This window comes from Oncorhynchus masou, chromosome 24 (assembly GCF_036934945.1).
Source record: "Oncorhynchus masou masou isolate Uvic2021 chromosome 24, UVic_Omas_1.1, whole genome shotgun sequence".
NCBI classification, from domain to species: Eukaryota; Metazoa; Chordata; class Actinopteri; order Salmoniformes; family Salmonidae; genus Oncorhynchus; species Oncorhynchus masou.
In genome coordinates this window covers 82709118-82727408 of record NC_088235.1, presented here as the reverse complement: position 1 = coordinate 82727408, position 18291 = coordinate 82709118, and the positions used below count along the sequence as shown (strand labels likewise).

At 46.1% G+C, this 18291-nt stretch overlaps 1 protein-coding gene across 1 annotated transcript in view; it reads right to left on the bottom strand.

Annotated features, from left to right (window-relative positions):
- Window positions 1–91: 91 nt before the first annotated feature.
- The window catches only part of notch2 (notch receptor 2), a 58674-nt gene continuing 40474 nt past the window's right edge, over window positions 92–18291 (bottom strand). The window contains exons 12-34 of the mRNA XM_064935273.1: window positions 17979–18089; window positions 17671–17863; window positions 17255–17400; window positions 17000–17113; window positions 16771–16890; window positions 16530–16682; window positions 16114–16342; window positions 15689–15890; window positions 15395–15548; window positions 14220–14404; window positions 14011–14143; window positions 12637–12888; window positions 12419–12531; window positions 11404–11948; window positions 10432–10785; window positions 10174–10316; window positions 9746–9950; window positions 6346–6427; window positions 6090–6243; window positions 5663–5982; window positions 5392–5539; window positions 3837–3934; window positions 92–3672 (exon numbers count right to left, since the gene is read on the bottom strand). Coding sequence (XP_064791345.1) covers window positions 2284–3672; window positions 3837–3934; window positions 5392–5539; window positions 5663–5982; window positions 6090–6243; window positions 6346–6427; window positions 9746–9950; window positions 10174–10316; window positions 10432–10785; window positions 11404–11948; window positions 12419–12531; window positions 12637–12888; window positions 14011–14143; window positions 14220–14404; window positions 15395–15548; window positions 15689–15890; window positions 16114–16342; window positions 16530–16682; window positions 16771–16890; window positions 17000–17113; window positions 17255–17400; window positions 17671–17863; window positions 17979–18089 — 5543 coding nt within the window. The 3' untranslated portion in view covers window positions 92–2283. The remainder of the gene's footprint in view (window positions 3673–3836; window positions 3935–5391; window positions 5540–5662; window positions 5983–6089; window positions 6244–6345; window positions 6428–9745; window positions 9951–10173; window positions 10317–10431; window positions 10786–11403; window positions 11949–12418; window positions 12532–12636; window positions 12889–14010; window positions 14144–14219; window positions 14405–15394; window positions 15549–15688; window positions 15891–16113; window positions 16343–16529; window positions 16683–16770; window positions 16891–16999; window positions 17114–17254; window positions 17401–17670; window positions 17864–17978; window positions 18090–18291) is intronic.

The following is an 18291-nucleotide window of genomic DNA, read 5'->3' as shown; positions in this document are numbered from 1 at the left end:
TGTTGTAATTAAACCGTTTTTATTTATTTTCATTTCTTAAAACAATTCCTGTGAATAACCATGAAAGAATGACACATGCACAATAGGCAGATGGATCTGACAAGTTTGACTTTATTTATGTATATAATATGCACTTGATAATTTGTTTGGTTTATTTCAATTAGATAGGTTTTGTTCTTTATAAACAGGCACCTTCTACATTATACAAACATGAGGGGAAACTACATTTACATTTAAGCTACTTCATTCATATAACATGTATATGGTTAACAGAAAAATAAAGAACAATAAACATACAAAAATAGTTTATATACAGCATGTAAAAAATAGCCTTGAATAATGAGGCATTTAAGTGTAAATACCATGCTCCATGAGCTCTGCTGATTTGATCACGTGGATTGATGGTCCAATGAGCCAAAAGGCCTGGACTCAGAGATAGCACATTGGAAGTCATTTGTAGTGGAGGATATTAAGTGCCAGAGATGGGGAATAAGAAATGACTTTGGTTTGTGGTTTGCTTATGGAGGCACTTTTCACAAAACAATATACCTTATAACAGACTTATAATGGTTGACTGCAAATCACCTTGTTAGGTGTGAGTGTGTGTATTTGGATCTTGCTCTGTCAAAATACATGAATCTAGAATACATTGTGACAATAATCTACTTTGATTAGACAATACATCCAAATGCAACATTTCCAATCAACACTTTAAACTGTGAACAATGTTGTGGATATACAATGATTTGCAAGTAGTTTTTGGCTAACAAGTAAATTTGGTCTTGGAGACATTGATGTACCATCTAACGGTGCAAAATAGAAACAATCAATGATTGTCTGTAGTCACAGAGTGGTCACATAAGGCTGTGCTCATATGAGAAACATTATGAAAACAAAAATATTCATTACAAAACAAAGATCTTAAACATATTCAGACTTGGCTTATGAATCACAAAACAATTAAAGAAGGTGCACCAATACACCGATTGTAATTGAGCAAAAAGGCGATTAAATGATTTTGGGGGAAAAGCAACTGCCATATCAAACAAAAAAAGTACAACTTCAGAACCAGTCAAACTGTTGAGAGAAGTGATAATATACAACAATATTCATGTAAAATAGAATAGTAAAAACAGCTGTAAAAGTAACAGGTATCATAGTCAAACCTTGTTCTTTAACAGTGGGGACTTACTTAGGTGGTTGGCTTGGTGGTGTAAAGCATATTCATCGTATTGCACACACCATAGTGAAACCCCTATGGTGAAAGACCATCTATAGAGAGAGACATAGTGCAACATCCAATTATGCCCTTCTCTTTCATCTGGTATTTCACCAGTCACCATATATTCTTTTTGTATCCATAAACGTACCATAAATGTTAAACTCTTCAGTAACACAGATTCTCCTGACACAGAAACACCACAGCCACAACTTACTAACATCCCTCCCAGGGTGTGGGGGAGTACAGAGGCTACACTGTAACAGAAGCAAGAATGAAAAAGAATACAGTGACTTATATGACAACTATTTACACCACAGTTTAGCTTAGAACCAAACATTGAAGAGATGTATCTATATGTTTTTAGGTTGTGTGTATCTTGCTAACCACACGACGACAGCCCCTCAAAATAGCCTCACCACATCCTACTAAGAAACATTCCAGAATACAAATCCTACGTTTTTGCTTAAAGAACACAACTTAACATAAGTGAACGGACTCATCATATAAAAAGTAGAGTTAATTTTCAACGAAACATTAGTATGTCATTGGCAGGTCTACATAAAACAAAGTGAATGAAAACGATAAAATGTTAAATGAGCAAATATGTCCTTCAAAAATGTCAAAAATAAGGCTCAGCCAAAAGAAACGGCCCAAAGGGGATGACAAAAAGAAGCCGATTAAGCCAAATGAAGAATATCTAATGTTGATTCTGTCTTGGTGCCTTCTTGAACAGTCCATTTTCCTTACATGACATGATCACTGCTTGGCTCTGGTTCCTTGTTTGATTTCTGATGATCAGTCACTTTCAAACTGTCCAAGGTACTCAAACAGTTTTTTGTTTTAGTTAGCAATGCTCAAACCAGACTATACACTCTATCTTTAAGTGCAAAACGTAAGAAAAGCATGTAACAATGAAGTGTAAAAGTGATTACTGTAACCAGAGAGACGATAAGACAAAAACAAATTATGAAAGAAGTGACGGATAAGAGTTTAAGTGTTGTAGTTTAACTACAAAGATCAACAAAAATTTAAAGAGTTGAGCGCTTTAAGAGAGTCCTCATCTATACAAACACCTGCATGTTGCCATGCTGAGACTGCTGGGGGTTCTGTTGCGTCTGCTGGGACTGTGGCTGCTCCGGAATATGTGTGTGGCGGGGAGGTGGCAGTGCATGGGGGTTCCCCAGGGGGGTGGGGCTGGTGGTGACGTCAGACCAGTCTGAGTTGGAGTGGGGGGAGGAAGAGGACCATGGGTCAGGGGACTCGGGGGAGGGGGTGAGGTACGGGTGCTCACTGGGCGGGTGAGCCGGGTGCCCCGGGGTGGTGCCCTCCGAGCCAGCGGTGGCGTAGCTGTGCTGAGAGGGAGGGGTGGGGTACTTATCCACGGGGCTCTGGATAGCCTGATATGGAGGGAGCTGCTGGCGGGACTGGCCGTCATGCACCATGCCGTGGCTGTGGGCCAGGCCGTGAGAGTGGGGTAGGCTGTGGGACAGGCTGTGCTGGAGGCCCACGCCGGGCATCTGGTACATCATGCCCTGGGTGCAGTGCAGGTGAGTAGGACCCTGCTGAGAGCGGGGCTGGCCTTGGTTTTGCCCCTGTGACTGCACCTGCCCAGGCTGGGGCTGCTTCAGCAGGGACTGCCCGCCTCCCGGTGCCATCATCTGGAAGGTAACGATGGGAGGCAGTTGCTCTCGGCTCATGGTGACATTCATGGGGGTGAGCAGGCCTTGGCCGTGGTGCTGGGAAATACCAGAATGGCCGTTACCCATCTGCTGGGGAAGGAGGCTGAACATGTGGCCGCCATATCCATGCTTCAAACCCAGCCAGCTCTGCTGTTGGCCCAGCATGTGGCTGACGGGAGGCAGCAGGGGCCTAGAGGAAGGGCTGCTCAGGAGAGGAGGAGAGTTGGCCGTGTTGGATGCCACGGCAGCATCTCCTGTGTACGAGTGTGGAGACTCCAGGGAGTCCACAGGAGACATGGTGACTGAGCTCTCTGACAGCCCTCCTGCAGCTTTAGTGCCGTTGCCACTGGCTCCTCCAACAGCTCCCACTGCAGGCCCTTCTCCTCCTGTTGGCTTCTTCCTCCGCTTAGCCTTCATGTCTTTCAGCTCTTTGGCTGTACCTCCGCCAGGACCTCCAACCTTCACCCCGCCCCGCCTGCTCTTCTTTCCCTGGGGCCCGGGCCGCATGCCCATGTAGCCTGCTCCATTGCCCCCACAGACCAGGGAGTGTCCCACTCCCCCGCCCATGTGGTTGGGGCCGTTGTGAGGGCTGTGGACCAGGTTGTACTGATCGAGCAGACGAACAATGTCATGGTGCATGCGCTCCTGCGCGGTGTCACGGGGCAGCCGGTCCAGGTGGTCTGTGATGTCCCTATTAGAGTAGTGGTCCAGCAGAACCTGGGCCGCCTCAAAACTACCCTCCCTGGCTGCCAGGAACAATGGGGTCTCCTCCTGGAGGAACATAACAGGCAAAACAACCCATGAAGACGTGTAAATGTACAGAGCTAATAAAAAATTATACTAAAGTGATAGAATACGGGACAAAGCTTGACATAAAAGCTACGTTTGAGGTAGGAAAACTCGTGTAAAACAAGACGGGGATGTGAAATACAAACCTTGTTGTCCTGCATGTCTCTGTTGGCTCCATTCTTCAGCAGCACTAGGGTGGCCTCCACATTGTTGACAGCAGCTGCCCAGTGCAGAGCAGACTTACCTGAGAGAGAAAAGAGAGAGAGAGAGAAAAGAGAGAGAGAGAGAAAAGAGAGAGAGAGAGAGAAAAGAGAGAGAGAGAGAGAGAGAGAGAGAGAGAGAGAGAGAGAGAGAGAGAGAGAGAGAGAGAGAGAGAGAGAGAGAGAGAGAATAATACTGGTCATTGAGACAAATATGCAAATTGCTCTGTTATAGTTCTCGAGCAATAGCATGAAGGAAATGCAAATGACAAAACCGCAAAGCAAACTAAAGACCCAGCTCTAATCGTACTATAATGGTAATTGGACTCCATTCCTATTTGTTTCCCTATTTCTTGCTCTGTATGGCACCACTCAGTGAGAAAATGTCTGAAACAATATTTCCTATGTACAGTATTACTGAACAGTTAGTCTCAGTTTAGGACAAGTCTCTCATCCCAATGTGATTAACTGTATAAAATAATGTAAAAACATACAGGGGTCTTTCCAACCTTTTCTAGCATGAGAGCAACATTTTTTTTAAAGCTTTCAATTTGGCACATTCTTCTCTTCTCCCCTCCAACTCTTCCCCAGGTCCTTAGTATACAATAGAAAGTAGTGCACTGTTTTCTGCCAATATACCTGGTAAAATAATGGTTCATAAACAACTCTAAGGGGGCCCTATAAAATCTGTTATTTTTTCCCCCCCAAATGCAGTTTCATATTTTCCCAGATTATGTTCTCAGTTTTATTTTTCCTGGTTTGAGATTTAGTTAGTTTTTCACTCAAAATTACTATTGTTCATAGAGAAACAATGTAAAAGGATGTTCTGAGTCCATATCAATGCTTAAATCACACCGGAAGACACATTTTTGGGGTCTGGAAGAAAACTAACACATTTATATTTTTTGTTTATTTCCCCTTTAATTGCACATCTAATGAGTGAGGAATGTTCCATCTAATGTGCCGGTCTAGCGATGGTTCTGTACTGCCGACGCTAATTTCATGGCAAAGTTAGCAAATAACAATAGATACAAAATATATACTTAAGCCTGGTAAGCCTACTTTGCAGCTAACTTTTAATTGAGGAGGATTTGGGGAAAGTATTTTTCAGTCAACCTACAAGACAGTTGTCACATCAACTGGCTACACATGGAGTGATAGACAAAAGCACATAACACACAGACAGACTGGGGCTAATATCGCTGGAAATTAATTGGCATATATTGTGTTAGATTTGGCTATTTAAACCAATAGTGGCTAACCAGGGGTGGGATAATATCAATGTTGCATAGATTTGATAGTAGCTGGGACCTTGGGGTGTCTGATACTTGTGAGATTTGTTAATGATACTTTGCGGTGGAGCACGTGAAAAATTCCATGTACTTTCAGATTTTTTCCCCGAGCTACTCATAGGTGGGCTGCGAGCTACTGGTAGCGCACAATCAACCTGTTGGAGACCCTTGATATACAATTTACATGTAAAAACAATGCCAGGGCTCACCGTGGTCGTCGACAGCATTGATGTCCGCGTGGCAGTGGACCAGTTCCTCCACCATGCCCTCCACAGCCAGCCTGGCAGCCAGGATCAGAGGTGTGGTGCCATCGTTCATCCTGGCATCCAACTCGGTGGCCCGGTTACGGATCAGGATCTGAGAAGGGAACAGTGTTAACTCAATAAGCTCGATATGATTTTTCAACATTTGCCCATGTGAGCACAGTACCAGCACTAGTTAATCAACTGCTCTAATAAGAGTGTCTTTCAAGCCTCTTACCTGGAACACTCCCTGGGCATCGGCTGCCACGGCAGCGTGGAGAGGTGTGCGACCCATGTTGTCGTGAGCATTGGCATCTGCCCCGGCATCCAGCAGCCTTTTGGCGGCATCGGCCCGGGCATAGCGAGCAGCCAGGTGGAGTGCCGTCTCCCCGGTGCGATCTGTCTGGGCTATGAGTGTTGCACCCTGGGTGATGAGGTCTGAGATGACGTTGGGTCCCGGCTCATCTCCCCCACTCTCCTCTTCCTCCTCTGCATGCAGGCCGCAATCAGACGCCCCCCCGTTTCGTAGAGAAGCCAGCATCAGGGGGGTAAAGCCATCTGGAAGAGAATTTTTCAATTTGGTTCAGAGTAAAGAATTATACAGTTACACCAAGGGCAATCCTTATACTTAATTGACAACAATCCTAATCAACCTTAAACTCTACCTGGTCCTTTGACATTGACATCAAGGCAGTCTGCTTCCAGATCAGCCTGTGGTGGAGTGAGAGAGATGTCAGCAGCCTTGTGGTGCTGTAAAGTCCACTCCCGTCGGTCCACTCCTCCATCCACACCCAGTGGCAGCAGGGGCTTGTCCTCAGTCTGGGGGAGAGGAGATGTTTAGATACTAACTAAATACATCATGCTGGTATGCAACTGGTGAGCCTTCTGACCCAAAATGTCTCTCTCCTTTCTCATTCTCACCCTTGGTTTCTTGGACGGAGCCTCCTCTTCCATCCATCTCTGGCCTCCGTCCATCATCCCTCCATCCTGGGTCTTGAAGTTCCTGCAGGGAGGAGAGGAAGAAGAAGACAGGGTATGGATCAGGAGAATGAGGCTCTACATTATGGTACATTGGTCAAACATTTTTCTCAGTTCAGTACCAGTTTGAACATACTAGAGTATGGTACTGTACACTATAGAGGTACACTATTTGTCTTCATTCCCAGTATAGTGCCGAAATGTAATATAAACAAAAGAAGCACAACGTGAAGTTGCTGGTCCCATATTTCTTGAGCTGAAATAAAAGTTATGGACATCAAACATGATTGCATTTTATTGATGGCAATTTGAATGCACAGAGAAACCGTGACGAGATCCTGAGGAGCATTGTTGTGCCATTCATCCACCTCCATCACCTCATGTTTCAGCATGATAATGCACAGATCTATGTCGCAAGGATCTGTACACAATTCCTGTAAGCTGAAAATGTCACAGTTCTTCCATGGCCTGTGTACTCACCAGAGATGTCACCCAATGTGCATGTTTGGGATGCTCTGGATTGACGTGTACGACAGCGTTTCAGTTCCCGCCAATATCCAGCAACTTAGCACAGCCATTGAAAAGGAGTAGGTCAACATTCAATGGGCCACAATCATCAGCCTGATCAACTCTATGTGAAGGAGATGTGTCGCACTGCATGAGGCAAATGGTGGTCACACCAGATACTTACTGGTTTTCTGATCTACACCCCCACTTTTTTTTAAAGGGCATCTGTGACCAACAGGTGCATATTTTTCTTTTTTCTTTATTTAACTAGGCAAGTCAGTTAAGAACACATTCTTATGTTCAGGGGCAGAACGACAGCTTGGGATTTGAACTTGCAACCTTTCAGCTGCTAGTCCAACGCTCTAACCACTAGGCTACCCTGCCGCTGAATATCTGTATTCAGAGTAATATGAAATCAATAGATTAGGGCCTAATGAATTTATTTTCAATTGATTTCATTATATGAACTGTAACTCAGTAAAATCTTTGAAATTGTTGTATGTTGCGTTCATATTTCGTTCAGTATATACAGTGCATTTGGAAAGTATTCAGACCCCTTGACTTTTTCCACATTTTGTTACATTACAGCCTTATTCTAAAATGGATTAAAAAAAACATTATCCTCATCAATCTACACACAATACCCCATAATGACAAAGCGAAAACATTTTTTTTTTTTTTTTTAATTTGTTGCAAAACCAAAACAGGAATACCCTATTTACTTAAGTATTCAGACCCTTTGCTATGAGACTTGAAATTGAGATCAGGTGCATCCTGTTTCCATTGATCATCCTTGAGATGTTTCTACAACTTTATTGGAGTCCACCTGTGGTACATTCAATTGATTAGACATGATTGGAAAGGGACACACCTGTCTCTATAAGGTCCCACAGATGACAGTGCATGTCAGAGCAAAAACCATGAAGTCAAGCCATGAGGTCGAAGGTATTGTCCGTAGATCTCCGAGACAGGATTGTGTCGAGGGACAGATCTGGGGAAGGGTACCAAAAAGTGTCTGCAGCATTGAAGGTCCCCAAGAACACAATGGCCTCCATCATTCTTAAATGGAAGAAGTTTGGAACTACCAAGAACCTTCCTAGAGCTGGCCGCCCAGTAAAACTGTGCAATTGGGGGTGAAGGGCCTTGGTCAGGGAGGTGACCAAGAACCCGATGGTCACTCTGACAGAGCTCCAGGGTTCATCTATGGAGATGGGAGAACCTTCCCAAAGGACAACCATCTCTGCAGCACACCACAAATCAGGCCTTTATGGTAGAGTGGCCAGACAGAAGCCACTCCTCAGTAAAAGGCACATGACAGCCCGCTTGGAAGTGGCCTTGAGTGGTCCAACCAGAGCCCGGACTTGAACCCGATCGAACATCTCTGGAGAAACCTGAAAATAGCTGTGCAGAGACGCTCCCCATCCAACCTGACAGAGCTTGAGAGGATCTGCAGAGAAGAATGGGAGAAATTCTCCAAATACAAATCAAATCAAATTTTAGTTGTCACATACACATGGTTAGCAGATGTTAATGCGAGTGTAGCGAAATGCTTGTGCTTCTAGTTCTGACAATGCAGTAATAACCAACAAGTAATCTAACTAACAATTCTTAAACTACTGTCTTATACACAGTGTAAGGGGATAAAGAATATGTACATAATGATATATGAATGAGTGATGGTACAGAGCAGCATAGGCAAGATACAGTGGATGGTATCGAGTACAGTATATACATATGAGATGAGTATGTAAACAAAGTGGCATAGTTAAAGTGGCTAGTGATACATGTATTACATAAGGATGCAGTCGATGATATAGAGTACAGTATATACGTATGCATATGAGATGAATAATGTAGGGTAAGTAACATTATATAAGGTAGCATTGTTTAAAGTGGCTAGTGATATATTTACATCATTTCCCATCAATTCCCATTATTAAAGTGGCTGGAGTTGAGTCAGTGTCAGTGTGTTGGCAGCAGCCACTCAATGTTAGTGGTGGCTGTTTAACAGTCTGATGGCCTTGAGATAGAAGCTGTTTTTCAGTCTCTCGGTCCCAGCTTTGATGCACCTGTACTGGCCTCGCCTTCTGGATGTTAGCGGGGTGAACAGGCAGTGGCTCGGGTGGTTGATGTCCTTGATGATCTTTATGGCCTTCCTGTAACATTGGGTGGTGTAGGTGTCCTGGAGGGCAGGTAGTTTGCCCCCGGTGATGCGTTGTGCAGACCTCACTACCCTCTGGAAAGCCTTACGGTTGAGGGCAGAGCAGTTGCCGTACCAGGAGGTGATACAGCCCGCCAGGATGCTCTCGATTGTGCATCTGTAGAAGTTTGTGAGTGCTTTTGGTGACAAGCCGAATTTCTTCAGCCTCCTGAGGTTGAAGAGGCGCTGCTGCGCCTTCTTCACGATGCTGTCTGTGTGAGTGGACCAATTCAGTTTGCCAAGCTTGTAACGAGTACCTGAGAAGACTTGAGGCTCATACCCAAGAAGACTTGAGGCTGTAATCGCTGCCAAAGGTGCTTCAATGAAGTGAAGGGTCTGAATACTTATGTAAATGTGATTTCATTTTTAAAATATTTTTTTATATATACTAATATGCTAAAAAAAATTGCTTTGTCATTATGGGGTATTGTGTGTAGATTGATGAGGGGAAAAACACATTTAATACATTTTAAAATAAGGATGTAAAGTAACAGAATGGGGAAAGAGTCAAGGGGTCTGAATACTTTTCGAAAGCACAGTATATATGGACCATACGCAGGCCCTGGTCAAAAGTAGTGCACTGTACAGGGAATAGGGTGCCGTTTCGGAAGCAACCCTTGTCTTTTCTACACTCACTTCATGCCGAAGTCGTCCTGGCCCAGGGGCTCTCTCCTCTTGTCGTCTTTCTTGGCCAGGAAGCCATCGGGGAGCCAGAGGATGCCATGTTTGCGTTTCCTCTTGGCGGCCAGCACACCCAGCACCAGGATAAGCAGGATGATGACAGCTGCTCCCACAGCCAGGTACAGCATGAAGGGGGGCTTCGGGGGTTCCATATGGTCACCTGGAAGAGGAGGAGACATGGAACTCTTAACTAGCTGACGCTATCTGAAATGGGCTCTGCATTCAGAGCATGAGTAATGGAGCAAAGTGTCAATTTTTACCAAAGCACATGATAAGTGAGTTTAATCAGGTCTATAATCAAAGATAATGAAGTGTGTGCTGATGTAACATTACCATTAGGGTGGTTTAGAGGTGTCACAATGGGAAAAAGGAGAGGGACTTACTGTCGACAGAGACCACAGGGTAGGGCAGCGCAGACTTCAGGTACTCTGCAGCGATGAAGGATGCAGCCAGCTCTGTGCTGGAGAAACAGTCCATGGAGCTCTCAGCACACTCTCGGTTATCGATCTCCAGGTAAACCTTAGACCTGCAGCAAACAAAACTTCGGTTAGGCTTACTTCACAACATGGAGGACTATACACACTTAATCTTATCTAGCAGTGAAAGAGAGAGAGACAGTCAGGATAAAGACATTTCCTTACCCGATAACCTCCTTGTCCAGCTCCCGTTTGCCTCTACGTTTCATTGTAGCAGACGGTCCTTCAATGGAGTTGTCGTGCTCCAGGCCATAGTAAGGATACACCATGAGTTTCTTCTGGGCGTCCATCTTAACACGGAGGTTGGTGTGCAGCAGGGTTCCCAGGGAGCGCAGGAAGCCTCTCACGTCTCCCAGCAGCTCCTCAGGCTGCAGTAACACTACGATCACCAGAGTGCCATCAACCACCTTAGCAGGGGTGTCCTCAGAGCAGTCCAGGCCATCCCAGCCACATGCCTCTGTGTTACAGCTCTTGTCACAGATCTTGTTGGCATAGTGATCCGCACAGTAGTCATCATACCTGTAGATCGGAAAGGGGAGAGGGAGGGGTTATGGAATTTGGAAGACTCTAGGAGTTCTTATGGGTTAAAAAGCATTTCAATCTGAATTTATTGTATTAATTTTCTCGTAATAATCTTAATAAGACATGTACACTCATTGGCCAGTTTATTAGGTTCACAATAATGGCTCGCTCCTACAGACTGAGTCACTTGGCTGTGGCTTGTTATATAAAGCAGACATGCATCAAGGTATTCAGTTACTGTTCGATTGAACGTTAGAATGGGCAAAACGTGTGATCAACAACACTGGACAATTGAGGAGTGGAAAAACACTGTCTGGTCCGATGAATCCCGGTTCTTGTTGCGTCATGCTGATGGCTGATGAGTCAGGATTTGGCGTAAGCATAATGAGTCCATGGCCCCATCCCACCTGGTGTCAACAGTACAGGCTGGTGGTGGTGTAATGGTTTGGGGAATGTTTTCCTGACACACGTTAAGGTCCCTTGATACCAATTTTTATGCCCTGAAGAATTCAAGCTGTTCTGGCGGCAAAGGGGGGTTTGACCCAGTACTAGATGGGTGTACCTAATAAACATGTGTATTGATGTGTTTATGTTGTTAACAACATTTGTACATACTTGCAGTAGGACTTTGTGCTCTCTTGACACTCAAAGCTGTCGAAGAGGCAGCCAGAGTTGTCACACTCGTGGTCACAGCGGCCGTTGCGGAACAGCTCCCAGCAGGGCACGGAGGCGGTGCAGTTGACCCATGGCCGGCGCCAATGTAGAGAACAGTCCCCTCCGTCCCACTGGCACTCATGGTTGTTGCACTGGGGGTCACACATCTTATCCCCGGACCGCTGCTCACACTCTACATAAGGGCAGGAAGGGGTGCGGGGGGACTGGTCGATGATGACATTCTCACAGTGCCTGCCTGAGAAGTGGGCTGGGCAGCGACAGCTGTACTGGTATGGGTTGTGTGGGTCCTTCATACAGGTGCCTCCATTCAAACAGGGTCGGTTCTGGCAGCTGTGCACGGTCTCGCAGCGCGACCCACTGAAGCCTGGCTGGCAACGGCAGTGCAGATGACCACCCTGAGAATCCTGGCAGTGCCCGCCGTTCTGACAACGCAGCTGGGCACAGTTGTAGCCCTCTACCTCTCCACAGTTGAAGCCAGTGAAACTCTGAGTAAAGAGATGAGACAGAGAAGGCGTCAGACATGTGAACTGACCGGCTAGACAGACACCTGTGGACTGGGTTTTACATTCATAACCCCGATTCCTACAGTTGACTAGTCAGAAAACCTGTGAGAATGTTTGGTCTCTTCCTAGAACACTGCTGTTTCTCAGTCATACCTGAACTATGTTGTCTCGCCCTCTGAAGCAAAGGTAAGAATAAGGAGGAGGAGAATGGTTAGTAGTTAGGAAAACAAGCCAGTAGTGAAAGAATAGACACTCAGCCACTCAATCCATAGCTACATTTGAGGTAAATACAATGTTATACAGCACAATGTAATATCAATGGGGCTGCCAATCCATTCAAAAGAAAGAGATAAAGATCAGCAAGCTGGTACATGGAGTACTTAGAAACACAGCAGTCTGGCAATTGGAAAACCAACATTATAAAAGGGTAGAGTAACATTATAATGACTTACTGGTTGACAGGTGCATGAGTATCCATGCACTGAGCTCATGTTCATGGAACAGGTGCCACTGTTATGGCACGGCTTAGACTGGCACAGATCCACCATAGACTCACAGAGGCGTCCTAAAAAAGAGACCGATGTCATGTTACACAGCATGAGTGTGGGGTAAGCTAGATAACAGTTGTTGATGTGTCTTATAACATATACAGAGGGGTGTAGTTCTCTACCGGTGTAGCCCAGGCGACAGCGGCACTGGTAGTCGTTGGCCAGCTGCACACAGTCCAGGCTGCCAGAAGAGTGACAGGGTCCAGAGAGACACTCGTTGACGTCCCCCTCACAGTGTTCCCCAGCGAAGCCAGGGGGGCAGGAGCAGGTGTAGCGGCCCACCCCATCCATACACTGGCCCCCATTCAGACAGCGAGGCCCCCAGGAGCCAGGCTTGGGAGCACAGTCATCCATGTTCACCTCACACTGAACACCTACAGAGGGGGAGAGGAAAGAGAGAGGGGAAAAAGAGTGGGGAAAGAGAGAGGAAAGAGGGTGTGGAAAGAGAGAGAGGAAAGAGAGTGTGGAAAGAGGGTGAGGAAAGAGAGAGGAAAGAGAGTGGGGAAAGAGAGTGGGGAAAGAGAGTGGGGAAAGAGAGAGTGGAAAGAGAGAGGAAAGAGAGTGTGGAAAGAGAGAGGAAAGAGAGTGTGGAAAGAGAGAGGAAAGAGAGTGTGGAAAGAGAGAGGAAAGAGAGTGGGGAAAGAGAGTGGGGAAAGAGAGTGGGGAAAGAGAGTGGGGAAAGAGAGTGGGGAAAGAGAGTGGGGAAAGAGAGAGGGGAAAGAGAGAGAGGAAAGAGAGAGAGGAAAGAGAGAGGGGAAAGAGAGAGAGGAAAGAGAGAGGGGAAAGAGAGAGGGAAAGAGAGAGGGGAAAGAGAGAGGGGAAAGAGAGAGGGGAAAGAGAGTGGGGAAAGAGAGTGGGGAAAGAGAGAGAGGAAAGAGAGAGAGGAAAGAGAGAGAGGAAAGAGAGGAAAGAGAGAGGGGAAAGAGAGAGGAAAGAGGGTGTGGAAAGAGAGAGAGGAAAGAGAGAGAGGAAAGAGAGTGTGGAAAGAGAGTGTGGAAAGAGAGTGTGGAAAGAGAGTGTGGAAAGAGAGTGTGGAAAGAGAGTGGGGAAAGAGAGAGGGGAAAGAGAGAGGGGAAAGAGAGGGGAAAGAGAGAGGGGAAAGAGAGAGGGCAAAGAGAGAGGGCAAAGAGAGAGGGCAAAGAGAGAGGGCAAAGAGAGAGGGCAAAGAGAGAGGACAAAGAGAGGAAAGAGAGAGGAAAGAGAGAGGAAAGAGAGAGGAAAGAGTGGAAACAGAGTGTGGAAAGAGAGGGCAAAGAGAGAGGGCAAAGAGAGAGGGCAAAGAGAGAGGGGAAAGAGAGTGTGGAAAGAGAGAAGAAAGAGAGAGGGGAAATAGAGGAAAGAGATTAAAGAGAGAGGAAATGGAGAGGGGAAAGAGAGGAAAGACCATCAGTTGAGGTCAGAGTTGTAGTTGTACATTATGTAAAACCAATGTGCGAGAAAACAAGAGAGCGAAAGAGATAGATAAAACAAGAAATAATCTTCTGGTATCTGCTTACCATGTGTACCAGGTGGGCAGGCGCAGGAGAAGCGGTTGATGAGGTTGATGCAGGTTCCTCCATGACGACAAGGGTTAGAGTGACACTCATCTACGTCATACTCACAGTTTACCCCCTGGTAGCCAGCCTTGCACTGGAACAGAGACATATTGTTAGATGTTCACACACACACACACACACACACACACACACACACACACAAAACTTACCATACACTCATATGTGCCCTGGTAGTCCATGCAGGTGGCTCCGTTGCGGCAGGGGTTCGACTGGCACTCGTCCACAGTCTTGTCACAGTAGCTGCCTGTGTAGCCAGGCTGGCACTGACACTGGTGGGCATTACCGACATTCACACAGCGACCCATGTGCTTACACACCATCTCCACTGGAATACCTGACAGACACACACACACAACATATTAGCCATAATCAGCATGGTTTACTTAAGCAATATGGCCCGAGGAGGTGTGGTATATGGCCAATATATCACAGCTAAGGACTGTTCATATGCACGACGCAATGTGGAGAGCCTGAAAAAAGCCCTTACCCGTGGTATTTTGGCGATATACCCCGAGGTGCCTTATTGCTATTATAAACTGGTTTCCAACGTAATTAGAGCAGTAAAAATACATGTTTTATCATACCCGTGGTATACGGTCTCATATACCACAGCTTCCAGCCAACCAGCATTCAGGGCTCGAACCACCCAGTTTATAACACGGGTATGACAAAATATTTAGTTTTACTGCTCTAATTATGTTGGTAACCAGTTTATAATAGCAATAAGGTTACTCGGGGGTTTGTGATGTATGGCCAATACACCCATAGCTGTGTCCAGGCACTCTGCGATGCGTCTTGCATAAGAACAGCCCATAGCCATGTATATTGGCCATGTACCACACCTCTTTGGGCCTTATTTCTTAAATATACCACGGCTGTCAGCCAATCAGTGCTCAGGGTTCGAACCACCCAGTTTATAAATAACTTTATATCGTCATGTTCTTTATATTCATCCATCTGTCTTTGTAAACATGTCATTTGATTAAAGGGATAGTTTGGTATTTTGGCAATGAGGCCGTTTATCTACTTCCTCAGAGTCTGATGAACTCGTGGAGACCATTTTTATGTATCTGCATGCAGTTTGAAGGAAGTTGATAACAAGTCATCGCTAGTTAGCACTGGCTCGCAAAACTACCTTTAACTTCCTTCATAGTGGACGCAGATACATAAAAATGGTTAATCTGGTTAATCTAGGGAAGTAGATAGTAGGCCTCATTGCCAGAATCCTGAACTTTCCCTTTGGTTGACTGTGGGCTATTTGACCGTTTACTGAGAGAGGTGACTGAATAAAACACAGTGGATTGTAGAGACATGGAATGCTCACCATTCCGAGCAGCATAGTCCTGACAGGACATGTTGGGGACATCACAGTACAGACCAGTCCAGCCCACAGGACAGTGACATGACCAGGTGGTCTGTGACTGGGAACAGGACCCCCCGTTCCTGCACAGTGGCTGGCTACACAAGTTCACAAAGTTCTGCAATGGGACAAATGGAGTAGGAAATGTTAGTGTTGAGTTTCATATGAAGAACCAGACAAAGAGAGATGTTATAATCAGATAACTTTAAGTCATTTTTCATTTTCAGTTCAACGCCATTTTACACATTCTCTCTCTACCTGGCAGTTCTGCCCGTTGTAGCCCACAGGGCAGGTGCAACGGTAGGATCCTAGGCCGTCTGTACAGGTCCCTCCGTTCTTACAGGGCTGAGAGTCACACTCATTCTGCTCATACTGACAGAAGGTCCCGTAGAAACCAGGACGACAACGACACGAGAAGGTGTTGATGTCGTCAACACAGGTCCCGTTATTCAGACAGGAACTGAGGGAAATAGAGGGAGAGAGAGAAACAAAGATATGTGGTCACGCATGATGGAAGTCATTGTGTTTTGCAACGGAAATCAATGTTCAATACTTGTTACTAAATGCGTCCCAGTCCACATGTAGCCACATATCAAAAAAGAAAACTCATTGAAGAATAATTTTGAGTGAATCAATTTCAAACACTAACACAGTGACTGTAGTTACAGTCCTTTGTAACCCACCTCTCAGTGCATTCTGGGATGTTGTGTTCACATAGGATTCCGTCGAAACCTGGCCGGCACTCGCAGACGAAGCTGTTGACGTAGTCCCGGCACACGGCTCCGTTCCGGCACGGCTGACTGGCACACTCATCCATCTCTGCCTCACAGCGCTCCCCATCAAACCCTGGCCGGCAGTCACAGGAGAACCCTCCCACTCCATCCACACAGGAACCACCGTTCAGACACGGGTCTGAGAGAGAGCAAGAGAGAGACAAGAAGTTCAACAGACCCACAATAGAAGCGGTTTGTGAAGATTGATACATTAGCTCCAGAGGAGTACAGTACACAAGATGTTCATAGAGAATATACACAATATGTAGTGTGAGTATGTCTGGGCTTTCCGTGGGAGTATGCACAAGAGCTGGGTGATAACTCACTGGGGGAGCAGTCATCGATGTTGGTTTGGCAGTTGAGACCGCTGTAGCCTGGCTGACACTTGCACACATAGCTGCCCTGGCTGTTGATGCAACGGGCGCTGTTCTGACACGGGTTCTTCCTGCACTCATCCACATCCTCAGTGCAACGAGGGCCTATTCAAACATCCCATTTTAATGAACATCATGGTAGAAAATCTCCCCAACACACACTCACACCTTTACCCTCTGTGTGAATACCCACCTTGCCAGCCGCTGGGACATCTACAGGTGTAAAAGGTGTAGTCTGGGGTTGGCTGACACACACCTCCCCGTTCACATGGATGGGACGCACAGGGAACCAACTCCTCCTCGCAGTGTTTTCCTGTGGACACAATATTGTTCATATCCAAAATGCCCATGACACAATCAACGTCAGCTCCACCAGAGGGAATATGTCCTGGGTAGTACCGTAGAGCGGATGGTATTGTTACCTGAGTACGGGGCGGCACACAGGCAGGTGTAGCTGTTGACTCCGTCCACACAGGTACCATGGTTCTCACACGGGCTTGATGCACACTCCTCTATGTTGACCTCGCAATTCACACCTGAGGGGAAAAGGAGGAAGGAAATTAGTGGGTTTTTAAATAAAAAAAGCGAACAGAATAACACTTTACTCTATTGAGGACTGCAGTTTAATGGGATCATCTGTATAATTAATAAAGGATTTAGAAAAGCCTGATTCAGACCTGTGAATCCGGGGCGACACTGGCAGGAGTATCCATTGAGTCTGTCCACACAGCTGCCACTGTGCTGGCAGGGGCTGGACTGGCACTCATCCTTCTCCTGGTCACAGTGCTGCCCCACCCAGCCAGACTCACACTCACAATGGTACCTACACACAGACCAAGGGAGGGAGTAAGGGTTCATGACAGACAGAGAGTAACCTAAAGTATGCATTTCTATCATATGAACTATGTGTTGGAGCCCAGGAAGATCAGCTGACGTCATGGTGTCAGCTAATGGGGCTACTAATACAATTCAACATTTTCAATCATATAACCTTGAAATCATATATGTTCGATAGGTAGGAAAAATGACTCAAGAAAGAGTGATAGAGAGCTAGAGTGACAGAGAGAAAGAGATAAGGTGAGGAGAGGCGTACCCGCTCTGCTGCTCTACACAGTCTCCGTGTACACAGGGCCGGGGGGCACAGTGGTCAGTGCCAGAGTGGCACAGGGGGCCGTGGGTGCCAGGGGGGCACTGGCAGATGAAGCCGTTCACCTTGTCTACACATGTGCCCCCACTCATACACGGGCTAGAATTACACTCATTGATGTCCACGTCACATTTTGCACCTGAGAGAAATAATTCAGAAATGACTTAATTAATTCACTGGAACAATCAGGCATGTACTGTCATTAATATGGAGAAGCATCTGATTAGTTGAGAGGGGAAAGTGTGTGTGTTTACCTGTGTACCCTGGAGCACAGACACACTTGTACTCGTTGATCCCATCCTGGCACTCTCCATACTCACAGGGGTTACTGGCGCAGTCATCAACATTGATCTCACAGTTCACCCCTGAGAAGAAAACCAGAAGACAAACCACTTAGCTTTGAGTCAAATGTAAGAAAGGAAGGATGCATTTGGAAGCTTTTTGAATAGGCACTCCATTACGTTGGCTGCAGTTCTAATGGCATCCACCAGGGGGAGCAGTGGACTAGCTGCCCATGTTTAACAGGTGTGTTCCAAAGACAGTGAGCTAGCTGAGCGAGTGAAAGTA